Below are 26999 nucleotides of genomic sequence, written 5' to 3'. Positions count from 1 at the left end.
ATACAGCTATCAATCTATAGAAATATACATCTAGAGATCCTAAAACGTTATTAATTTGGAAGGCAGTGAGACATGGATAGCAGGTTACTTGGATGAACTCCATTGTCACAGAATGTCAGATGGATTACTTATTCAACCACGTAATCTCTACCTCTCTTGTGAGTGTAAGGTGGCTACTTTTGATACCACTTTTAGAAGATGTGACTCCATATATGCCAGAGAAGTTCGTTCTTAGCAGTGGACTTTAACAATGACATTTTCACTATCATTTTTCCTCTGATAGAAAGCAAATATGATTGCCCCTTTTTCTTCCACCTTTCTTGGGCTTTCCCCCTCTTTTAGTAAAGCCCAATTTATATTTAATGATCCAGGAAGCCTTGTGGTTTGGGCTGCCTCCCTCTTTTGACATTCTCTGCTACATAACGTTGGTCTCTGGCTTCTCTGTGCTGACATTTATACTTTCACTATCGAATGACAATTAAGTGCTTCCAAGAGAGGTCTTGGGGTCTTCTTGTCAAAATGGTAGTAAAAATTGGGGGGAAAAAAACCTTTAAATCATTAGACCTTGCTTCACTGATTTGAAAGGGCTCATTCCAATGTCCTAAGCTTTGCAGAGACAGTTTAGAGAATATTTGTATCCCTCTCACGTTGCAAGTGAATAAAATCACTTTATCTTTTATTGTCTCCCTCACCCTTGTAGCTTAGAACAGCGAAACTTGACTTTGGAGACAGAAATGATGAGCCTCCACGATGAACTAGATCAAGAAAGGAAAAAGTTTACGATGATAGAAATCAAGATGCGAAATGCTGAGCGAGCCAAAGAAGATGCTGAGAAAAGAAATGACATGCTTCAGAAAGAAATGGAGCAGTTTTTTTCCACGTTTGGGGAGCTGACAGTGGAACCCAGGAGAACCGAGAGAGGAAACACTATATGGATCCAATGAGCTTGCTGTCTCATGCTGTTTCTGATGGATCTGGGATGGATTCTGGGGGGGTTCTGGTAGAAACATTACATGAGATCAGGTGGCTGGTCACCTGGCTGTACAGTGGTCTAACTGGTGAAGGAATATCATTTACAGACATGACCCATCCATATTTGCAATGTGTACCAAAGTTATATCATGCCCCATATGCTACTGTCAAGTGTTACAACTGGATATGTGTATAGAGAGTAGTTTTTAAAAAGTAAACTAAAAATGAGAAGCATATCTCGAGAATTATTTTATTGCAAGTCTTGTATTTAAAACGTTAAATCAATATGTTGTTGCAATTTAGCTTGCTTTCAAGCTTCACCCCTTGCACTTAACATAAGCTATTTTTGGCATTGTGTTATCATCAGCTTATTTTATAGATCAATATTTTTATTTCCCTTTTTGCTGAGGAAATGAAGATAAGCAGATATATGAAAATATATAAATATATATAAGATGAGTTATTAAAAGCAAAAGAATACTTTGTGGCTGTGCTGTTTGTGCCAATAGACTTTACCATGACCAAAAAGAGAAATGTAAATAATTTTATAAAATCCGAGGGAATTACCAGGAACTTTTAAATTCTTCCCTTAACATTGCCCAGTTTTCTTTGTGAGATGATTTAATACAGGAAATTTGGGACTGTGTAAAAATGTTCCCCTCTCAAGCCCTCATGTCTGCCTGGCCTTTTCCACAGATGTGTGTCTGCTATGCAGGATGCACCTTAGTGGGGGAAAAAAAATGGTAAAGAAAAGCATTTAACCAGTCATGCCTTGAATTCTCTGTCCTTCTGGACTGAATCTCTATAACTACTGGCTGGTTATGGGGAAATTCTTCCTGCCATTTGGAAATTGGGAAACAATGCTTGCTAAACAGGGCCCACATGAGCACCTGCCCCCACACCCCAACAACTGCATTTTGGAACACTGGCAGTGAAATAATAGTCCTGTGTCCCTCTCCATGAAACTGTTAGAGTATGTGCCATGGAGTCACATTTTCCTCTCACTCAGGCTGACTGTTCTGTTGTCATCTGGGATTCTCTCTGAAAGACGAAGGACAAAGGCATTTTGTAGCAAGAGAGAGGTGACAGAGGGAGAGGGGACCAGAAGGAGGAGGAGACATGTTTAGAAGAAACAAACTAACTAATTTTGCTTCTAATTTTTACATCATTGTTCTTTCCTGTTGGAAACATATTCATTCACAATAATTTTAAAACGTGAATGCTTAAAGGTCCAATTTTGACAAGCTCGTGAACATCAGTAATGTAACTTTCTAGAGAAGCACAGGATTCTCTGGAGCTAGAGTTTTGAAAGAATAACTATTTACACATCAATAAGACAATGCTTTTGAGAAGTCAAGCAAATATCTCTCACACTAGAACAAAAAAGTCATCTATGGCCGTGCCACCCTGAACAAGCCCGATCCCATCTGATCTCAGAAGCTAAGCAGGATCAGGCCTGGTTAGTACTTGGATGGGAGATCACTAGAAAGACCAGGTGCTGTAGACGTAAAAAATAAAAAATAAAGGATTGTAAGCTGACAAGGTCTTTGCAATCTGTGAGGTTAACCAAGGGTTGCCTCGCCTAAAAAAAAAAAAAAAATCACAAAGGCTTAATCTTAAAGAAATAAATACGACTTGAGTTGACGGGATTTGTGTTGTTTGAAGTTTCTGTGTTTGTGTGTATTTATTTTCAAAGGGGAGTGCGTCATTCATTCTCATCACTGTGATACTTTTGTTGACATCTTTCACTGAGCAAGCTTACCTGGTCCTTTTGTATCAACCACAATCTACGTAGCAATATCTTCTTTATCTTTAGTTTCTTTTTCTCTCTCTTTCCAATTATTTAACCAGATACTTCCACTTGATCACCTTATAAAAAATTCAAACTCAAAATGTGCAAAAAGTGATCTCAATAGCTCTCTCTCTCTATGCCTTTTCATCTTTTCCCAGTCCCTGTCTTAGTTAATGAAAACTTCGGACTCATCCAGGATACCGTATAATGCAATAGTGAAAACAAAGGTTATACAGTCAAACAGCCTGTGTTCAAATTTTCTACAATTTTCTGGCTGTTACTGAATCTACCATGCATCACTTTTTTTCATCTGTAGAATGAGAATACTAAAAGTACTATTCTCGTAAACTTGTTATGAGGTTTCAGTGAGGCAGTTTGTGTTAAGGCTGAGCACAGCACTGAGTATACAGAAAGGACGCCATAAATGTTAATTCTTATTTTCTCTGCTCTCTGCTTCACTTTTAAATTCACTCACAGAATACTGTCTATTCCACCCAGACTTGCCTTTTTAATCTGCTTTACCAGTTTCTCCTCATTTTTTGATAAAAGCATCTTGCCTAGTCGTTTTGTTCCAGTATCTCTCCTCTACTTTCATCCTTTGCCGGCTGTCACGTGACCATTCCACAGTCTTGCTAATAACATTTGATGACTCTCACTCATCCACAGGATAATGCCCTTCACACAGGGTATGAGACTCTGACCTGCAGTTTCATTCTCACCTCCTACCACTTCCACCACACCCGCCATGACATTTCTGCCTCTGGGACTTTCCACTTTCTACTGCTGTGTACATCTTGACTGCCTTCCTTTAATCTGGCACACTCCAACCACCTTTTCTTAAGAACTAAATCAAATGTCAGCTCACCTGGGGAGCTTCCTAGGATCTCAGTGGAGTAAGTTACCTTTCATGCTCCCAATTTGCATATCTCTCTTTTAGCCTTTCCCACAGCTGATTATTTTCTTCACCAACCAAGAAGCGCTTTAGGGAGCAGCAAGGTGAAAAGGAAATTGCAGGAAAATGAGAGCCAGACAACAATAAGAATCTCAGCATGCCTTAGGCAAGATGCACGGCAATAACAAGTCACTTAACCTCTCTGAGCCTCAGTTTCTTCATCTGAAAGTGGAGGTAATTCCTACAAATACTTAAAGGTGATCTGTAATGTGCCTCTCAGTGCTTGCCACTTTGCTCCATTGATAGCTCTGTTGTTCAGTGGAGCTTCTTAAGATACCAGAATTGTATTTTATTGACCTTAAATCCCTCCCCCTCCACCCTTAATGCCATAGAATGCCAGCTCTGAGAGTTGGCAATAAATTTTGTTTTTAATTTATGAGGGATGCTTTTATTAATTTTAATTATTGATTTGGGCCATGATGACCTCCAGTCAATGGATACCATGAGCAGCTTGTCTATCTAGGTTTCTATTAGTTCTATTAATTCAGCTAAAAGCCTAGAAAATTGCAAATTCAACTGCAAATTCACATAAGGATAAATTAGAAATAAGTAGCTAGGTAGTATCAAGAGTTCATTTGCTACATCCTATATTACACATCTTTAAAACTATTCAGGTAACTACAATGATTCTTAAATTATGAGCTAGGACAAAAGGATTTGCTTACAAGTGTTGAGTCTATAATATTAGTTTTACCAGTTAAGCTATACGGCAGGGTATCCTTTAGAGCAGGAGTCCTGGCCTGTTAGGAACCTGGCTGCACAGCAGGAGGCGAGTGAGCGAGGGAAGCTTCATCTATATTTGCAGCCCTAACTTCACTGCCCCAGCTCCACCTCAGATCATCAGGCATTAGATTCTCATAGGAGCATCAGTCCCTGGTGCCGGAAAGGTTGGAGACTGAGAACATTTAAAATGGAATTGCCTATGACATCTGGACAACTAAAGTGTAGCTTTTGTATGTAATTTTATTATAAAACAATTAAAAACTCCAAGAATGATGTTATTATTTATTTGTATTGATTCATAAGCCTGAACCTCCTTTTTAAAAAATTAGATTATTCCCTGGTAGGATAGGTTAGTAATTATCTCACCTCAGAAATTCAGAGTATTGAAGACTGTGATGCCAGCTACAAATCTCAATGTTCCTTACATTGCAAAGCTGCATCCTGCTTAGAGTAGCATCACAGCAAAGAATATGTATTAGCTTTTGTATTCAGAGACCTAAATTCGAATCCCAGCTCTGCCACTTTGTAGCTGTACAAAGAAAAGTTGCATAGTGTTTATAAACCTTAATTTGATTTTCTGTAAAATAGGCATAATTATAGCGTCTCTTCCTCATTGGATGTTTGTTTGTTTGTTTGTTTTGAGAAATTAGTTAGATGAGTTATATGATTAGCACAGTACCTGGCATATAATAAATGCTCAATAAATGATAGCTGTCAGCCCTCAAATTACTTTTATTGAAAAGGTATTTAAGCTTTGAAAGAACTTAACAGGGTTCTGGCCCTAGGAATTTGGCCAACCGTGAAAGAAGAGCATGGTCACCAGATGAGGATATAATTATGTTCCTGACCCAGGTACTCTAATTTTATCTTGGCCCAGATAATCTGCCAGAGATTGACAGCAAGGAAGGGGCAACCCAAAGCATCTTTTCTATTCTGAGATGATACAATTATATTCATGATTTGAGAAAAATGTATAAAAAAAGTCTGTAACTATCCTGCATTAACTCTGTCCCTATGGACACTGCAGATGATGTTGGGTATTAAAAGTATTGGGTAAAACATAATGAAGATGTGTAAGGACGTGGACCAATGAACATATCTAGACTCACATCAGCACCACCATTAATGAATATTTATTGAAGGCCTCCACATGCCAAGCCAGCATTAGGCTAGTTTATAGTACTAATTACCATGTGTGATGATGGACTATGAAAGTAATTAAGAAATCACAAAAGTGATGCTGGGAAAGTCAAGGCAGAGCTATGCCTATGATGTGAGTCCTAAAGGATGAAAAGGAAGTTATCAGACAGGGGGCTGTCTGGGGTCAGGGCCTCCCTAGTGCATGGAATAGTATGTGCAAAGTGCCTTTGGTGCAGAGCCTAGGGAGCTTTTTCAATAAAATAAAATTGACCTGTCAAGTCTGCACCATCAAAGTGGCATTGTGTATAAAAACTTGTCCTCACACTATGAAACTTGAAAACACCCTTAGATCTGGTAGTTTCTACTCTTTAATTCAAAGAAAGCAGCCAGAGCTAGACATATTTTGCCATGTTTGAACTCATCAACCACAGCAAGACAGTGATAAAACTGTGGCTCCCAGAAGTCTCTTTTATTACTTTCTTTATGGTCTTAATTGCACAAGTGGGGAATGAGTTGAAAGTTAGGTCCTTCTAGCTTAAGGACCTTTTACTGCCAAGCGACAGAAAACTAATAGTTCCCCAGGCAGTCAAAACTTGAAACTAATGTAGATCATGCAGCAGAAATTTTAGCTGATAAAAAATGTGTAGTATGTTTTTTTAATGCACCATGTGTCACTCAGGTTCAGGACTGAACGACATTCTTTATTTATGGGCTGTGTGTAGCTGCTTCAGCCCACTGTAGACAGGGTTACCTTCTGTAAGTAGAGAGTAGCAGTAACAGGAGAATACTGAACTTTTGAAGTCAGATTGACACCACTTGCCTTGAGTGAAGTTGTCTCTTAGCTCTGAGGGAGGCCCTCAGTGTACTACCTGTTCTTGTGAAAACGCTGTGATTATCCCAGCCCTCTCCACTCAACACACACATTCCCTGCCTCCTCATGATTTGTTAGAAGTGATTATGTAACACACCAAAATAATCACCAGGGTTGTACCATAATGCCTTCATCCTGGAGTACCTACTGCCGAAATAGTCCAAATTCCCATGTCATTTGCCATCTCCTATGTGCTTATCTCCACATTTCTCAGCATATTCCCTCATTTGCTTCGAGCTCTGATCTCCTCTCCACCCCTCCAACTTTCTCTTTAAACCTTCTAGATCTTATATCTGTCATCATCCTCCCCTAAATCTTCTTCTCTAAGACACAGTTACCTCCTGGTGACATCTCTCTCCTTGCAGCTCTCTCAAGGATGACTATTCTTTTTTCCAACAACCTGCATATAGTTAACCTGAAGGAGAAGTAGGTCTTGCTTTGCTCTTTGCTGAAACTTCCAAAATTTTGCTCCTCCCTCCTCCCTAATACTCACCCTCCGGAAGCACATGTCACATGACCAAATCAACCTAATCAACTGTTTTCTTCCAGTACTACTTATACACCATCCAGCAACTTGGCCACTCAGCTCCTTAACCTGCTAACTTCTGAAAATCTTGTTCTCCCCATGTCCGAACATCAGCCACCATGCCTACAGTTTGCCTTATACTGGGTCATTACCAATAACTGCACCATCACCAAAATTTCTATTTCAAGCATCCACGCTCTGATCATCACCTCTTCTTCCTCTAGGTCGCTCCTATTAGCACCATCATTCCACCAACTCTCAGATACTCCAAAGCAATTCTAAGCCTTTGACTTTGCTAAGTTTTCACTGCTTGTCATTGCTTCTCTCCTTGACAGCTTAGCTCCTGTGGTTCTTCATCACAATATTTTGTTTCCATTTTCAAATCCCTTCATCTTCTCTTCCTCCACTGCACTCATCTGAGCAGAAAAAAAGAGATCAACTTTGGCTAAATTCAATTTTTATTTATTCCTATCCTGCACCCAAGAAGCTAATTATGGCTGGAAAGCAATAAGTCACCACCATGGTGACTTATCTAGCCTTATATTTATATAAATATGGCTCGCATGACTCTCATCACTGTTCAGTAAATTTTCTTCACATTTTCCAATGTCAAAACCTACAAAAACCCTTCTGCTCCTCATTCTCATCAGATAACCTTACTCTTACTCTCTCTCTGCTGAGAAAAAAACACCAGAAAAGTACATCATATGTTCCATCATCATATCTAAAAAAACTACCTACATCTGTTCTGTACAAACCTCCCTACCTCCTGCTACAATGATTGGGCAGACTGTTCTAGTCAGGCCAACTGCTCTGATCACATACTGGAGCCTGTCCTTATGGTCTTTTCTAATGCACTGCTCTTTCAAATAAATATTCTATCTCTCTTACATTACCAATTTTGCTCTTTCTATATGAATTCCATCAACATATATCTATGCTGTAATAGCTCTTCAAAACTCTTTTCTTCATGTATTTCTAATTTTCACATCATTCTTCAGCCTCACATTTTAAAGAATAATTTTCTGTACTTTTTTCTAATTCCTCACCTCCCCCATTCTCTTAAACTCATTTAAGTCATGCTTTCTTGCTCAATACTGCAGACAATGTGCTCTAGTCAAGGTCAGAAATGACCTACACAAAACCAAGTCCAATGGTCAATTTCCAGTCCCCATCTTACTCAGCCATGCAGTAGCATTGTCTCAGTTGTCCATACCCTCATTTTGGATATACCTTATTTACTTGGCTTCTAGGACAGCATTGATTTTTCTCTACCTCCCCGGAAATTCCTTAGAAGACCCTCCTGTTTTCTCACTCCTGTTGGAGTGAGAGGTGCCCCCTTTTTGGACTTCTTCATCTACCTCAGTCCTTTGATGCTCTCAAAAAGTCTTACACTTTTAAATAACACTCGTAAGCTAATAACTCTCATATTTTCGACCCAACTTCTTCTCTTAACTCCAGCCTAGTAGATACTCCTGCTACTTCATTTGTATATCTAAAATCTCCAACTGACATTTCCATGAAAAGCATGATTTTCTTCCCAAATTAGCTCCTAGCCCATTGTTCACTATCTCAGTCAACTGTATCGTTTACCTCATGATTTATATATTTTTTAAAAATCTGGAGTCATTTCTGATCATTTTCTTTCTTTTCACATATCAATCCATTGGCAGATTTGTCCTTCACAATACATCCTTAATTTATCCTGAATCCAACCCCTTCTCAGCACCTCTACTTCCTAGTCTAAGCCCCATTACATCTTTCTAGACTGTTACATCCTACAATGGACTTTTGTTTCCATTCTTATCTTTCTTCCTAAACTCCTCTCCGCTCAGCAGACAGAGGGATCCTTTTTAAAAGAAAATTTAGATTATATCATTTTCCTGCTCACATCTATCCAACACCTTTCCATATGTACGACAAAATCTCAAGATCTTGACATGCTCTGACCCCTGCCTATCTCTCCAATTTCGTTTACTATCACACTTTCTCTTGTCCATTCTGCTTTATGTATAAGACTTTTTGCCATTTATTTCTAAATACGAATAAGCTCTTACTCCTAGGCCTTTGCATTTACTTTTATCTCAGTCTGAATGCTCTTCTCCAGACACTAATAAGACCCACTCCCTTACTTGATTTGGTCTCTGCTCATATATCACCTTTTCTAAGAGGCCTGTCCTTATTGTCTGGTCTAAATAGCACCCTTTATCATGTCTTATCCTTTTAATCTGCTTTATTTGTCTTCTGAGTGCTTCCCGCTACCTTACTCCCACATTAGAATGTAGAATACACAAAGGCAGGAAGATTGCCTGCATTCATCACAACTATGTGTGCCTATAACAGTCATCAAAAGATTGAAGTACTCAATCAATATTTGTGGCATGAATCAATAAATGAATTTTCACAGCTCAATGTCAAATTTCCGACTCAGATATTCAGAGATGTTTTGAGTTAGATCTTTTAACAGAAACTAATAAATTACTACATTCTACCTTACATTTTTAGGCTCCAATCACCACCCATAACTGAATAAATTTGAAAATTTTTCAAAAATCATAGAAGAGTGTCACTGCAGAGAGACTATAATATCCATTGTGATGTCATTTGCTGATCTGAGGATTGTGATGCCAGATATATGAGCCTCGAATGCAGCATCCAGGCCCAGTAGCCCTGAGGAAACGTGTATTAAAGTAAACTATGTAATGCAGAAAAGAAAAATTCATGATGTTTTGTTGTAAAAGCTTAGCCACTAAGCTTTTCCCCTATTTTTTTCTAGGACACAGATATTGTTAGGTCAACAACAAGGTCTCAATATGTCATTATATTTCTTCCTTTATCTGGAGACTGACATTTGTTTAAAACAAACCAAAAGGTAGCAGTCTACCTTTTAATTAAAAAAATAAGAGTGAAGATACATATATTTCCTCATTGAGTTAGCGCAGGCCTACTTGTATTTTTCATCTTCATGCTATTTTTAAAAATAAATTGTAAAAATGGTTCATCTCCTCTAATGTCATGGAAAATATCCTTATTTTTTTTTATAAATATTCTCATTAAAAACTGTCTTATACCAATTCATTAAGTGCACTTACATATAATTAGACAAAATGATAACATTGAAAGTTGCGGATTTCTTATTTCTTTGATTTAAGGATAATAAAAATAGACTCATTCAAGTCACACCACTAATTTGAACACATCATTATTTTAAAAGAAAGTAAATAATAAGATAAAGATATTTTGCTTTTGCCAATTATTTTTAAACTGATTTATTTATTCTGAAGTTTTAAAGATAAGGACTATGCTGTACTTATCTCCTACCTAGGGAACATAGGTAGATGTTCAGTAAATGTTTTTGAAGTGAATGAGTGTACTCCTTAAGGATATAGCTCAAAACTTAAACTAGATGTTCAGAACAATCTTCTTAGAGCTTGATTTACACCGAATCCAAGTTTGCAATATGCTGACATTGCTTTTCAGAATTTTTTCTTTCATAAAAAAAATAGCTTAATATTACTAATTTCCTTCATTTATGTAAGATATATTTGGGTTATAAAATTGATTTTGTGTATAATTGTTCATAGACAATACTTTCACCAGAGTAAATGCAAAAGTGTTAATGGAAGGCAAATTATGTCTGAGACACTTTTCTAGGCAGAGTGTGGAGAGCTTTTAAAATGAATAACACATTGCACTTGTTTTCAGGTTACAAACAGTCTGGACTATTGAGTTGACAGAAAGATTCCAGACAAGATCCAGGGAACGACAGTAGGAGCTCAGTAACAAGAAAGTGAAGCCACCTCCTCCATGGAGTAAAACTTCAATTTTCTAAATTGCATTTCAAACTTATTTTATGTTGGGTTTCATACCAGGATGAGCATGTCTTCAAAGCGAGATATATATGTCACAGAGAGGGTGGTAAATTTCTATGGAGCATTTAACTCTCGATTGTGTGTGTGCCATCACATTTCGTGTGTTTGAGCAATGTACATTTCTACAGCTTGTTTTCAGTAGCTAAGTCAGAACATAGTGATCTAAAAGGTTGAGCAGATGGAATTCAGTCTGGAGCTGAAAGAGATGACTTGCCACACACAGTGGTCCTCAACATGAAGTGATCTGAAATGATGGAATTTTCAGTGTGCTTCGCTATTTGCAAATGTCTTCCAGGCACACCTTTCGAAACTCTTGGAGGAAAGGCACATTACGAGTGCAAAACACCGTTCTGGTGAATTGGTAATGTAAAAAACTGCTACTGGTACGACCCAGTGCAGTTATTTAGCAAACAGAATCATCCTTCTAGGCTGGTTGTTATATAAGTAGCTAGCTATAAGATGACCCCTTTCTTCTCATGACAAACTGAATCAAAATTACCCAAATATTTGGTATCTTTTTATGATACCTGGTATCTACATATAACCCCTCTGACCCTTTCTCTCTATGAACAATCTTTGGAACACAATTTCCTTTCTTAATATTGTGGGTCTTTTCAGGTACATTTACTTGACCATTTTTACATTTACTTTGTTAAGAGAGTAAAGATCCATGGCTTAAATTAGAATAGAAGCTATGCCAGAGATACCAAAAGGCTTTTGGTTTCTATTTTCCTTATAAATAAAAGGATAAATTGTGCTAACTCAAAAGAATAAGTATGTTCATCTTTTAGGTTTTCTAATAGTTAATTAGTTAAGTAAAATGTTTTATTTATAGAAATGGAAGGGCCATTCTTTGACATTGTTCAGACACTTCCAGCTAAACTAACACAGTTTCAATGATCTCTTTACCAAGCGACAAAATTATATATTTTTTAATTCACTAAGGAGTTTCAGATATTAAAGTTGGCTACCATGTAGACAAAAAAAAAAAAACTTTTACCTTCTCTCTTGGGTAATAATTAAACTGATTAAGAATTTTGACAAATAAACAAGGATATTTAACCCTGTTCCATTCACCTAATGCCCTCAGAAAATGATTTTTTCCCCTTCACTGAATCTATAGCTCAAACGAAAGTTGCTGAATTGCAGATATACAACTAGTATCCTTAGACAGAAATGAAGGTCATTTATAGAAGAAACCAGCATCAAATGAAAACACAGCCTTCTACACAGTCACATACATATCACATACTCTTTACCCATAGTGAGAAAGTAGGTCACTCTTCATTTCTTATTTATTCCCTGTCATGATCAGACCATAAAATCATGTGAGATACTTCAGAACTACTGTCAAGATATGAAACCCAAGACAACGAGCAGCACAACAACCATTGTCAACAGGCAAACTCCAACAAAGTCTGGGTTTGGATTTGGTTTTATGTTAAGGGAGGCAGATTTGCTCTGGTTTTTAATAATTCATAAAAAACAGAAATCACAATGTATCGACTCAGTATCCACCTGCTAAGAGTCCAAAAAAGCCAAAGTTCTCCCCCTTTCACCCTCTGTTCCACTGACATTTGAAAATAAAGAAAAAAATGGGGGAAAAAACGGTGAGAAAGAACACAGAAAAGAATTAAATTATTTCGAATTCTTATTAAAAATCCATCAGGCTAACTTTTAGTTTCCACCACTAAGACCTTTCAGATAAATTGGATGTGCATGGTTTTGCCTTCCTGGGTTGATCTAGAACTGTAAGGATGAAGTGTGTGTGAATGTGTGCGTGCTTGGAGTCCATTTTATAAACACTGACACAGGACAATTCTCATCATTGGTAATAGTCTTTGGAGTCCAATCATGCAGAATAACAGGCAGGTGCAAGTTAGGTCTTGTTGCAAGATAGACATGGCAAGGTGAACAGTTTAATGCTAGATAAGGGTTGGGAAATTTGTTTTCATTAGAATATACTGGCCATTGGTCCCACGGAGTCAAAGTTAAATATACAGAAATCCATATACAAACAGAGGCCTTCCATTTCAGCTTCACTGACCATGAAAATGGGTCAAAGTTAATCATTTCAGACAGTGAAAGGACTATTTAAGTGCCAAAAGAAATAACAAAATCTTATATTTTAATCACATGGAAAATAACTAATATAACTATTTACACTGCAACTTGTTTGTGTTTTTACAAGGAGTTTCCCTGCTTGGTTTAATGATATCTGTGGAAAATGTTGGACTCTCACAATTAAAATGTGTGCGTATTGAGAGGGGAGTGTGGGGGAGAGGGGAGTAGGATTCCTCTTCAGACCCAAGTGGTCAGGATCAAATATTCCTAAAGCAATTTTCTTTCTTTCTCTTAGCTGTAGAAGATAAAATTTTCAGCAAAGGTTTCTGACAACATTTTTTACAGAATGTACTACTTTTAAGATTTAGATTGTCATATGTTAAGAGAATTAAATAGAAATAGATTTTGTATAGTTTAGATTTTGCAATGAATATTTAAAATTTAAAAGTAAGTTTTGCTTGTTTTATTTTATTTTTTCCCCTTGGCAGAGCATAAAAGGATTTACGTATTTTCATCTATTCCACATATTCCATTTGTCAAGGACTATTTTCTGATTTACCAATCAGCTGTCATGAATATCCTTAGGCAATATTTTTCTAAGAATAATAACAGATTGAGATAAATGATCTTGCTCTTCGGCCTTCAATTAAATAGCTTACTCCTATTGGACGGAACTGGCCAGGCCTGACCCACCTGTAGTATACATTCCTACAAAGCTCAGTCATCAGATTCTTGAAGATGCAAGATTATCGTCGGTTTTTATTCTACGAGAAGATATTAGATTGTAAGACCAACGTATCTTTTTTTTTTTTTAATCAAAACACTGTCTCACAAAATATAAAACATAAAATTTCAAAATGGTGGTATGTTTTGCCAAACTCACCCAGCAATTTAATTCCTCCTGCATGTGGGCACACAGCCATTCCTTTTATAAAATACTCTAGAACATTTCATTAAGAATCACGGCAAAACCAAGTACCCTATACGAAGTGGCAGAAGGTTAGGCCTCACAGAGTGCCAACATTTTAAAATGAACTTCAACCACAGGCAGGACATTTACTTTTTTCAAAAATACAGTCCAGGTGATTTGACACCTCCCTGTCTAAAAAGCATGAGAGTCCTTTGGAAGTAACAGGTGACTATATAGGAAGCTTTCTTTTTAGGAAAAAAAGACTCAATACAGAATATAATATGTTCTGTAAATTTGATAATAACATAGTCATCTCCTGAAAATATTACAATAAAGTGGAGCCAAGATCATGAAGGGCTGGTGGGCTTTTAAAAAGATGATTCTCTTTTTTGCCCCATCACCTATCTCGCTTTGATAACCTGGTAAATTTAATCCTTTAAGCAGTCAAGAAGCCAAACCCTTAGCTCTATGTGCACATGATACTTCAATCGAAGGGGTTTGTTCCATTTTTTTTCTTGTCCATAAGGGAGATCTGGCTTAAGGTAATCGGCTTCCAAGAGCCAGGCAATAGGAGTGATTAAACTAGTAAAGTTTAGGGAAGGCAGTAATAGCAGGGGAAGGGCATTGTCTAGTTCTTGCCTGGTTTAATCTGAGTAGGAAAAAACAAAAACAAAAACAAAACAAAAAAACAGCACTTCTGCACAAATGACAGATCATCTAACTGTCAAGCATTTCTAAAATGCTGACTGAAGATCTCCTTCTGTCTTTTGATGTCATTTTGTGGCTGATGAAATTCCCTTTGTGACTCACTTTCTTTCAAAGAGCTGCCTGCTCTCTGCACTTAATTGCAAGTGCTAGAAAGCCAGGAGTAGAGAGGCCACAGGTGAAGCAAGAGAAGAACACAGAGAAAGGAGCTAAGTAAATAATAAGGGATCAGAGAAGGGTTTTTTTGTTTTGTTTTTTTGTTTTGTTTTTTAAGAGTGTGAAGAAGGGAGTGTGACAGAAAGTAAAGTGAGAGAGCTCAAGTGAATGTGGGGGCATTTTTAAAAATTGGGTTGTCTGCAATATTAACTAAAAACAATGGCAGAAAGATAGAGAAACTGGGCCACTTTTATTCCAGGAACAAGCTGCACAGTCTACTTTTTTTGTTTCACCATTTTAAACAAATGACCTCTTGTCATGAATCCTATTGTGTGAAGCAACCTCATAAATGGCAGCATTGCCTGCAAGGTGATGGTGGGGGTTGACTCTATTGCTTGAAAAGAGACAAAGCTTCCCTATTGTTATATTAAGGCAGTTTTCAGAGCACTGGCATTATCGTTTGCTCTATTTTTGAAAAGATTCCATTTGCCAGTCGTATCACACTCATCATCCATCCATTTGATGCGTTTTACTTTTCCTTCAGGTGAAACATCACCACACAGGTGAGCACCGAAATGGTCAGAGTGCAAAGGGCTGTGATGGATAATTCACCAAAGTGAATAAAAAGGGAAGTTCAACATGGTCCTTATTATTGCTGAGAAGTCACCCTGGTTTTGCCTTGTATATAACCAAGATGTTTCACAGTGCCTCCTTGAGTGCCCAGGAAAGCACTTTCATTTAATGTGAGCTAAATTCAGGTGATTTTGCTAAACAATAACATAAATGCTTCATGGCTTTTGAGACAAACTCATATTGCTATAGCTGTTTAGCAGCAGTAACCTATGGGCAGAGTTATTGCTGTCACATTGACTGTAGCACAAAACTTGAAATATCAGCCCTTCTTGGATGGTTTGAATTTATGAAAATAAATAAACATGAAACATCAGTCATATTAAAGAGTCAAGGAAACTCCTGATAAATAATAATATCTGTGGAAATGTTTTCAAATGCTAACCTGAGGATCACCCTGTGCTTTGGGTTTTTTAAGTAATTATTATTATTTTTTTAATTTCATAAGAGGAAAGCAATATTTCTTCTCAAAATAAAACCTTGGCAGAGTATGAACCTGAGAAGTAACACACTCATGGAAAATGCAACCCACAAAATGAGGATAGTCTAAGTAGTCTATCATTTTCTGTTAAGGGTATGACACGGAGGCATCCTGCTCTGTTCCAGGGAGCAATTCTTACGATCAGATATGTACACAATACCCCTGCCTCACCACCTGCCACTCTCAATCCAGTTGTGACACATAATTTTACAGTGACAATGGGGTCTACTCTCTAAAATATGGATGCCGGTGTCTCCTAGTATCTGGGCAATAATCTCCTTTAGGTTTTCTTCTACACTGCAAAACTACTTTCTAGTCAATCCTACCCACTCAATGTCAGCAAAAAGACCTTCAGCTTTTATTTCCACTTTCCTTCTAAAGACCGAACCATTTAGTGCCTAGAAACTGTTATCCCTCCCATCCCCACACTAGACATAAGCATCACATATGTTCTTTCTACAAATTGGTATACAGGTGCCATTTAATCAGTTCAAATTTGGAAACTACATCTTCAAGGGTCTGAGAGAGCTCACTCCCCACATATTTTTCCCCTTTACATGTTTTCTTATAAGACATATAGCTTAATCAATTAACAAACTAAACAGCTTATATACTGGCAATATATTACAGATGGGTTTATGTCAGAGTAATAGATCACATGAAATGGACCATGTGGTACCCCAGTGCATGATGTCTTGGTAGAGCCCTGAGGACACTGACAGTAGCATCTCTAAGTAAGTAGTGCTGTATGAATACAGACACATGCGGATCTGTATCTACATCCATCTGACTAGGCCAAAAGGAGCAGGTAGATGCAAGATAGAGACACACACATGCTGGTTGGGGCCACTGCACACCTTGTCATGCCATTCGAAAGGGCAATTACAGGTCGCTGGTTTTGCAGCCATTAAAATTACGCTTTATGGAAAAGGCTTTTCTAATTGTGTTTGATTTGCTTTCTGTAGTAAGAAGCATCATTGGAAGAAGACCAAAGCAAGAGCAACTAGAAGTTAAATATACATTTGGCTTAGCTGCAATACAGAACTCTGGAGAAGCAGGCTGAAAGATTTGTTTCAATTTTAGGCTTGGATTTTCTCCCTTGCTGTTTTCTTGTCATTGCGTGTCTGCGTTTGTGTGTGTGCATGAGTGTCTGCGTGCGTGCGTGCGTGCGTGCGTGTGTGTGTGTCCCATCGCATCATCTCCTGAAGAACGCTGGGTTTCGCAGGCAGGCGGCTAGTCACCTGCAACAACCCAGGGGTCCCGCCGAGGCTTCCAGGCTGCTGTCAGTGTCAGATGCCAGGGTCTGGTCAGTGGACATGGAGGAGATGTCATTGACGGACGAGGAAGGAGGGAGACTCTCACTGCTGTTCACTGCTGCACCTGTGCTAAGAAAATGAAGACCAACATGACTAAATCTGGAACTAGACTCAACTTAACGTCCGTCACTCAGGATGCAGGTCTGGGCAAATACAATAGGGGATGTCTAATCCATTATTCATTTGACAAGGCTTCTATTTCAATGAATACAGGGCACTATATTAGATGGTGAAAAGCAAGACACACAATTCAGAATCCCTGGTCACAAGTTACTCACAGGCTAGTGCAGTAGTTAGCAAATCTCACTCTAATGTAGAAATCACCTGTAATAATGATCTTAAAAGAAAGCAAAAAAAAAAAAAAAAACTCCACGAAAAACCCCAGTCATCCCTCTGCATCTCCAATATTGTAATTTATTGGCCTCAGGTGGAGCCAAGGAATTTGCATTTTTTTAAAAGGTCCCCAGAGACTATCTAGTCAAAGGTTGAAGACCACTGTTCTATAGAGAAGGCAGATGAGCAAAACTCTTTAATATAAAGGTCTAAACCTGGATGCTTTTAATGCAGGGAGGTTTTAAAACCAACACACGTAACGATCCTATCCCAGAGATATGGGCTGAGGTGAAGGCCCGAAATCTGAATTACTGAGACACTACAGCTCTAGAGAAAGGAAAGTATATTAAGTACACATTATTACATAGACATTAATATGACATCACACTTAAAATCCATATAGAAAAGCCATGTAGAACTTTTGATGAACATTACCATAGAACAAAAAAAGAGAGAAAGAGAGAAGACAGACCACACCTCTCATTGTGTTTACTTTCCAGTAGGCTTGCTTACCTGAGAATCTACAAATAAGAACTCTAAATTATTAACTTAGATTAATTTGTAAAAAATTATATATATATTTATTTCCTACATGGGAGTATAATGATTCTGAAATTCTGAGAAGAAACTTGCTAATGGTAATCTCTCAGTAAATACTGAGTTGTGATAGCTTTGCCAACTACAAAGGAAAGACATTGAATCAAAGACATTGTAATATATAATTAAACCATAGCACCCTGAAAGAGTTAATTTACTTTTTATCCTTATGTATTCTTTATACTTAAGCAATATGGGCAGTATAATGCATGCCTGTGAAATAGTTTGCTATTAAAAATACCTACAGTATAATCATCTAATAAGAGATAAAGAATTCTCATTAAAATTGTATCTTACTTGAGCAAATACAGTGTGCAAGATACATATGGCGAAAAATAATAAGTCCCCAAAAGCGTATATTTAAATCTAATAAATCAGAAAAAAAAGTTTAATGAAGTGGAGAGGTTAACACCATCTCTTGGTTCTCAGGGTAGATATTTTCTGGCAAAGGAAAAAATGTGATTAAGATGTGAAAGTATCTGGAGAAGACCCATACACCTAATCTAAGATAGATTCTATGTATCCTATATGTATTTTACATTTTTATTTGTTGATTGTAAATATATTTTTATAACTTATGGAAAATGTAAAAAAATATAGAAAAAAGATATTGTTCACTGATCATCAAATTAATAAGAGCTGTTAAATTTGCTATATTTTTTCTTTTTGCGAAGTTTCTCCGATTGAATTATTTAAAATATATTCTTTTGTATCATATTTTCATATGCAAAAAGGCTCATAGAAGAATCAATGCCTCCTAATCTTAAATGTCTCTATATTTTTAAAGATCTCATAATTACTTTCATTATCAGAACATATATAATGTAAAGTTATCTGGTTTCAATTTATTCCAACTTTTCTTAATTATAAGGTACAGAGCTAGTTCATTTCTTCTCATGACATATCCTAGTAGATTTCTAGCATACAACCCTTGATTCCTTCAATAGTCCAAATACCCTTCTCTGTTTTTCCTCCTAATTATTGATTACATTATACCAACATCTTCATGTTCTTTCATAAGCTTTGGCCTTTAATAATTTAACATCACCATAATGTGTCGGAATTGTCTTCAGATTTTCCACACTGTTATTCAAGGGTAGAGGTTAACACTAGACATAGGACTCTAAGAAAGGCTCTATCAGTTGGGGGCCAACAGAGTGAGATTACTTTGTTCTTACTGTTCATTCATCCCCTGGATGATATATCCTTATATAATGATGGCTTTCAAATTATGGTAGTATAGTTTAGTTTTGAATTGAAATATGAAATGTTGTCCATATACCTTTTAGTAACAGCTTTATTGAGATATAATCCACAAATGTGTACAATCAATGGTTTTTAGAATATTCATAAAGTTGAGCAACCATCACCACAATCACTTTTGTAGTGTTTTCATGACCCCAAAAGGAAACCCTATACTCAATTCCTTACTTATCCTCAGCCCTAAGCAATGAATAATGTACATTTTGTCTCTATAAAATTGCCTATTCTGGACATATAATATAAATGGAACCATATGATGTGCGATCTTTTCTGACTGACTTCTTTCACATAGCATAATGTTTTCAAGGTTCATTCATGCTGTAGCATATATCGATACTGCATGCCTTTTTATGACTGAAGAATATTCCATTCTATGGATGCATCACTTTTGCTTATCTATTTATTAGTTGATGGGCATTTGATAAACATTTAGGTTGTTTCTACTTTTGACTATTATGAATAATGTTGCTGTGAACGTTCTTGTACATATTTTTTATTTCTATTGGGTAATTACCTCAGAGAAGAATTGCTGGATCATAGTGTAACTCTCTGTTTAATGTCTTAGGAACTTCCAAACTGTTTTTCAAAGTGGCTGTACTAGTTTACATTCCTAACAGCAGTGTGGGAGGGTTCCAATTTCCCCCTATTCTCTCCAACACTTCTTATTTGTCATTTTTATTATAGCCATCCTAGTGTATGTGAAATGGTATCTCACTGTGATTTGCTTTTCATTTGCCTAATGGCTAATGATGTTGAGTATATTTTCATGTGCTTGTTAGCCATTTGTATATGTTCTTTGGAGAAATATCTGTTCAGATCCTTTGGCCACTTTTAAATTGTGTTATTTCTTTTTATCATTGAGTCATGACAGTTTTTCACATATTCTGGATACAAATTTACTATCATATAAGATTTGCGAATGTTTTTCTCCTATTCTAAGGATTGTCTTTTTCACTTTCTTGATGGTGTCTTTTGAAGCACATATGTTTTTAACTTCAATGAAGTTGGATTTATCTATTTTTTTCCTTTTGTCACATGTGTTTTTAGTCATATCTAAGAAACTAGTTCCTAAGATCATAAAGATTTACTCTTTTATTTTCTTATAAAAGTTTTATAATTTTAGCATTTACATTTAAGTTTATGATCCATTTGAGTTCATTTTTGTATATGATATGAGGTAAGGGTCCACCTTTATTCTTTTGCATGTGGCTATCCAGTTGCCCAGTACCATTTATTGAAGACATTTTTCATTTTTTGCCCATGGAATTATCTTAAAATCCTTGTTATAAATCAATTGACCATAAATATAAGGGTTTATTTCTGGAATCTCAATTCTATTTAATTAATCTATATGTGTACCTCATGCAAATACCACACTGCCTTGAATATTGCAGCTTTGTGTTACGTTCTGAAATTGGGAATTGTGAATCATCCAACTGTGCTCTTTTTCAAAATTGTTTTGGTTATTCTGTTCCTCACATTTCCATGTGAATTTTAAGAACATCTTGTCAACTTCTGCAAACAAGGCAGCTGTGACTTTGATAGCTTTTGAGTTTAATCTGCAGATCAATTTGGACAGTCTCATCATCTTAAAAATATTAAATCTTCTAATCAGTAAACAATATAATGTCTTCTCTTTTACTTAGGTCTTCTTTAATTTCTTCCAACAATGTTTTGTAATTTTCGGAGTAAAAAATTTTACTTCTTTGTTAAAGTTATTCTTAACTATTTTGTTCTTTTTGATGCTATTGTAAATGGAATTATTTTCTATTCATTGCTAGTATACAGAAATACAACTGACTTAATGAATAGGAAGTTTCAATATCAGTGGAGTGGAAACTAAATAGATCATATGATGACATATATATTTCATAAACATTATAATTAATCAAAATGCCCAGGCAACCAGGAAGATTTTTGCTACTGTGCTTTATTTAAATTTTGACAAAATAACCATTTGAAAGTTTTAAAATAAAGCTCTGTCATAATACAAATCAAAAATTATTTTAAAGAATCTCTATGTAATAGTCCTGATCTTCTCTTGAGAAACACTTTTTCTCCTTTCCTGGTGGGACCTGATTATGTGGACCTGCTAGGCTTGCCACAGTGAAAGCTGAGTACTGATTCAAAGAAGTGTGATATGAAACTTAGCTGAGATAAGGCTCCCTCAAAAGAACACAATTTGATATTTACAAATAAACACAGACCCAAACAATGGCAGCTAGAGAAATTATACAAATATTGAGGAAATTTCTCTAGAAAAGCACAAATTTACATCTACAAATAATACTGAATGAAGGCAGCAAGAAACAGACTAGCTTTTAATAAACTCATCATATACAGGGTATCAAGCTGCAAGTTAAGCTTATAAAATACATAGCACTACTACTGTGCTGATTTTAACAAGTAGCATATTTTCAACACTTTTGGGACTTTCTAAGTGCTATGCCCTATAAGTCAGCCCATGATTGCATTTAGTTTTGCTGCATGATTACCTCGTGTTTAGTTTCCTTTGCTTCATTTTGTTTTTTTCATTCTACTTAATTTTTTCTATCTTCCTCAGTCTTTACTGTTGAGTGCAGAATAAGTAGCCAATTTAACAAAACATTGAGTATCTTTTGTATGTACTCTTCTAAATAGGTGCTGTGAGGAAAAGCAAATGTCTTCCTGCTCTGAAACTAGTGAAACTGCTAAGCTGGTTTTGGCTCAGGGAAATAGATCATTTTGTTGTAGTTGCCCTTCTCCTTTCGTTCATCTGCTGGCTCTCTGCAATCTCCACCTTCCATGTTGGAATGTTCCTGCCCTCCTTTTTTTTTTAATCAGTGTTGAATGCAAATTATGCAAATTATAGTACATATTCAATTATGTAAAGTTTGGAATCTTTATCGACTATATTTCTAAGGTTCCATAACTTTTTTATAGCATCAATTCATTGAGAAGTTCTCTCTTCTAATGCTTCCTCTATAAAATTTCATTACATCTGCTTCTTATATGGGAAGAAGTCCTCTCTAGATAGTGCTGTGGTGAGAGAATCATCTGTAATATCTAGCAGTCTGCTCATACTGGCTTTTAGTGGCTTCTGAGAGCCAATTATTAGCATCTCTTTCCAACTCTACATTCATCGATGTCAGTAGCTTGAAATTGGTCCCAGTGAGAATATTTATACAACAGAAACTGGTAAATGTTATACTCAGTTATGGTTTTTTAAAGAGATAGTTGTTAAACATTAACCAGTCCCCCACTGTTACGTGAAAAATCTTTGCTTCTGTATGACTTTTTCTATTGCACTATAATAAATGCCTTCTTGACTAAAGCCACTTCTGGTTTTATTGGATGATACTTTCAAGACTGTTTTCATGTAGGCAATAAAAAAACTTTGTACACCATAAAATCAAACAGAAAGAAGAGTCAAGACATGGACCTGGCTTCAATTTTTTAATTTACTGCCAAATGGTTTGTGAAAATCTCTTGAATAGAACTGAACTGAATTCAATTTGATTATAATGTCTACTTGCCCAGGATATCTTAGCTATGCGATAAATATCCCTTCCTTCTATCAGAGAAACCAGGAGAGATATGCATTTAAAAACATGTTTTGCTATCAATAAAGCATTACAAATTTTGTCAAAAAGATGGCATTAAAAGTACTGAAAATAGTAATAGGGCAAATAAGGAATGCTAGCTACTTTCGACTTTACCTAAGGGGGGAAAAATAATAGGTATCTTAGAAAGAAGTAATTTATGCTAATGAAAATTTCTCATCTGGAAGTAACCAAACGGTACCCATAATTTCAGGGGAAAATGTTATTCTAGTTTTTTAAAGGAAATTATTTTCCTGACCTAGCCACACACACCAAAAAGTAGACTCAAGAATTATAAGAAATTCCAAAATGAAAAAAAAAAAAATCACTGAAATATATTCCCTTCTCTTTCTGTCTGATCTTGGGTCTCAACTTGTTTGGGGCTGAGGCTTTTAAATTAAAAAAATGAAATTGCTGGACTAGAACAGTGACTCATTGGGAAAGAAACACTCCCACGGTGTGTGGAACATGGTTGGGGTAGGGGCTGTAGATTATAATCACCTGGGGAGCTTTATCCTCAATTAGAGATTCTAAAATGTCTCTACCCATCCTGATGCTAAGCATCCTTATCTTGATGAGTCATTGTTACTTATGAGAGGTTTACTACTCAGGTGGAATGGGTGTGGTAAACAGACAGAGGTTTTGGATTAGATTACCTCCTATATTTGTTCTAGCCCTAACATTCTATGACAAATGCTTTTAGAAGAAATTTAATTTCTGTTCATGAACTGCTATTCCCTCAGCAGTCTTTACAAATCAATTCAGAAAGCAAGCAGTCACACTATTCTTGCAAATAAATCACTATGCAAGTGAAATCAGAGAGCAGAAGAAAGTACAATTATTTACTTAGAAAAGTATGTGAAGTTTAGATTTATTTCTTATCGATATACAACAATTCCATCAATAAATTTCAAACCTATGTGTTTTCTGAAAATGTACATTTAACTCCCTATTTACATTTTAAAAGCACCACTAAAACGTGGTTTTGGGCCTTAGAAGCACTTTGTCACTGAGAAACTGCATTAACTTATTACCGAGCTGCAGGTTCCCAAAGTCGCCATGACTGAATATTAAGGGAGTCTATATTGTAATATTACTTCATCCTAGATATTTACAAAATAAAATATGATACTCAGACATTAATGAGAAAAAATGAATACAATGAATGCAAAAACTGACTTTTCATAAGTTTTTTTTAGTAATTGTTTTTACTTTTCAGCATAGTTTACTGCATATATAGATATTGTGCAGGCACACACACAATTGTTAAATATGTAACAATTGGCTCTCTGGATAGGGGCGGGGGAGAATCTGATCTGTAGAGTCAGCCAGTTCCCATGTCTTAAATCCTGCATGGTAAATTTCAAGCTACCAATGAGGTCAATAAACTCATAGTTGGGAAAGATGAGCATAAGTGGCTCTTATGAGCTGGTACAGGCGGCCCCAGCACATGGCTTTCCTATGCCTCTGCATGATGTATACAAAAATATCATATGTAAATACATCATATAATATGTAGTATACATTTGATTTCTCAAAATTAAGTGATGACTATTTCTCTTTAAAAGCATGTAGTGAAAGATTGAATTTACAATTATTTTAACTATAAATTGGGTTAAGCCAGTAACCTATAGTTTAGGGCATGTGTATAAGGTAGATAATTTATGACTGTTATAGGTAGTTGGAATGGTTAAAAAGTGTTTTGACCTTCTCACATGTAGGTAGAGCCTAACTGACATACTTTAGAATTAATCATTAACACTAAATTAAATAGGCCTGTAACAACAAAAAATTCAGAAATATACATTGCAAAAAATTAATAAATCAAATAACAACCTGAAAGCAGCAAACCTTTATCTGAAACACGAGAAAATGCCAATAGCAACACTTCATAAACTTGATATTTGGCTCAATTATCTTCATGGCGATTAATAAAATTAATAAATTTTAATGGCATAAGAACATACCGAATTGCATACTGTATTAAATGTATGACACTCTCTTAAACTCTGTCTTTGGAATAGCATCAAGAAACGTGTTGAAAGAGGTCCTGCGAAGCAATTTTCAAATTAATAAATATTTATTGAGTTACTATTATATACAAGGCACAGCACTTAGGCACTTCATGGTATACAAAGATGAATGCATACAGTCTTTCTTCTCAATTAATTTATAATCACTAAGGAGTAATAAGACAATATGTAAAATGCTGGGACTAGAAGAACCCACAGGAAGGAAAGACCCTACTCTTTGAGAAGTTATGAAAAGTCTTTGGGGAGAGATAGGAAAAATATTTTGGGACAAAGTGGTATCTGATAAGAGAACACTTTAGAATGGGCAGCATCCAAAAGTTCGGGAGCTAGTCAAATAAGTCAGTGGTAACATAGGACCTGAGAATGGCTGCAGTGTAAAAAATCATAGAGTATATTACAGAGGGCCATTAAAGTAAGCAAGAGATTATTAGGCTTAAATTGTAAGTGATGCAAAACCACTGGAGAGAACTAAACAGTGGAATCCTTGGTCAAACCTCTAGTTTAGAAAGATCAATTTAGGTAGAGACTGAATTTAAGAAGATTACCTCAGAAAAACATTAATCATTGTGGCATTAATGAAAAGAGATGGTAGAAATCAGATGTGAGACATCTAGCAAACAAGCTGTAGAATGTTACTGTCGGTGCTAACGTAGATATGGAGTAAAAGGTCAACCAGGGGTTTCAGGATGGGAGACTGGGAAAATAGAGCTGCCATTTAATAGACATAGGAAAGTTGAGAGAAAATTTTATGCTGGGGTGGGTGAATCTAAGTAGAACAAATGTGTTTGATTTTAAACAAATTCCATCTGAACTGACAGCCATCTCATACACCTGGCCCAATATTTTAATTTCTTTCAGTTATATTCATCATTAAATAGTTTAGTGGAATGCATTTATTGTCCAGTTCCTCCCAAAGTAGCCAACTGCTATGTAAATTAGTCTTTGACAATATTCATCTTAAATGTTTTCCTTGCAAACTTGAAAGGATTTACTTGATAAAGATCTTGGTCCATCTATTCATAGCATGCAGAAATTGTTTATGTTGGTAACCTTAGATACTTTTTAGAACAATTATCCAACAGTTGGGAATAGAGAAAAAAATGACTATGCAACCTTTTAATATTATGCTTGAGCATTTTCTAACAATCCCACCGAAGGGTCATCTGTTTTGTAGAAGATAAATTTGACTCAATATTCCCAAATGATTAGGGTCCAGATGTTTTATAAAACTGAAAACTTGTAGAAAACTGATAAAGTAAAATCATGTTTTTTCTGTCTAGTAGAAATGATAGGTTTGGTTGTCCTATAGTACATGTACAAGTTTGATTTAATTTAGTCTTTCTGCCCTAGCAGGTGGCATCTTGAGGCGATTGGATTCAGTCTTTGGATTCTTTAACTAGCAGCAGACAGAACATGCAGGTAAGTTAGAAGCAGCTTCTACAGACTTGTATCAATCTGGATGCTAGAAGGATGAGTAGGGTAGGCAGACAACTCCAATGACTCTCTTAACCCTCTTTGAGAAAACAAACAAACAAACAAAAAACTTGGAATAGAATTGGACATTTTCCCAAGTCTAGAGGTGAGAAAAACACATCATAACAGAAAAGCTTCTGTCTGAGCATCATAATTGTTGTGGGTACAAACTAGTGATTCAAAGTGCTATCTGCATGAAGAATTGATTAATTCACCCTACATCTTTCTTTCTGAAACAAGTTAAAGCTTAAGGGGCAGGGCGGAGAGAAACAACTGTTTATCAAAGGCAGGACACCAAAGCCATTTTTCTTTAAACTAATCATTGGCAGTCTAAATTCTTGCCAGCATGAGCTGGGTATAGTTTAAAGCTGAAGATAAGCCATCACATTCTCTAAAACTCTTTTCATATTCTCTTTATATTCAGAACGTAGGTCTTAGGAAAAATATAAATCACATTACCAAGTATAAGTAAATTATCTCAAGTAATCCTAAAGCATATTACATAACAAAGTATGTATATGTACAAACACATGTTAGGTTCTGTAGATGACAAACTGAAAGATTTTCTGTGATGATTTTAATTGGAGTCCATCTTGGTCGATGCTTCAG

At 36.1% G+C, this 26999-nt stretch overlaps 2 protein-coding genes and 1 pseudogene across 6 annotated transcripts in view; 2 read left to right on the top strand and 1 right to left on the bottom strand.

The window, feature by feature from the left end:
* The window catches only part of ARHGAP24 (Rho GTPase activating protein 24), a 464137-nt gene extending 462929 nt beyond the window's left edge, over window positions 1-1208 (top strand). For all 5 annotated transcript variants that reach the window (XM_011356326.2, XM_011356328.2, XM_011356327.2 and 2 more), the window contains one exon: window positions 701-1208. In XM_011356326.2, the coding sequence (XP_011354628.1) occupies window positions 701-944 (244 nt within the window). In that variant the 3' untranslated portion in view covers window positions 945-1208. The remainder of the gene's footprint in view (window positions 1-700) is intronic.
* Window positions 1209-2361: 1153 nt separating this feature from the next.
* On the top strand, window positions 2362-2479 carry LOC111737294 (annotated as a pseudogene).
* An 11165-nt stretch (window positions 2480-13644) lies between these two features.
* MAPK10 (mitogen-activated protein kinase 10) overlaps window positions 13645-26999 on the bottom strand; it is a 263100-nt gene continuing 249745 nt past the window's right edge. The window contains exon 12 of the mRNA XM_011356389.2: window positions 13645-17225. Coding sequence (XP_011354691.1) covers window positions 17032-17225 — 194 coding nt within the window. The 3' untranslated portion in view covers window positions 13645-17031. The remainder of the gene's footprint in view (window positions 17226-26999) is intronic.

This window comes from Pteropus vampyrus, unplaced genomic scaffold, assembly GCF_000151845.1.
Source record: "Pteropus vampyrus isolate Shadow unplaced genomic scaffold, Pvam_2.0 Scaffold25, whole genome shotgun sequence".
Taxonomy (NCBI): Eukaryota; Metazoa; Chordata; class Mammalia; order Chiroptera; family Pteropodidae; genus Pteropus; species Pteropus vampyrus.
Note: the sequence above shows the minus strand (reverse complement) of the source record. Positions and strands in the feature narration are given on the sequence as shown.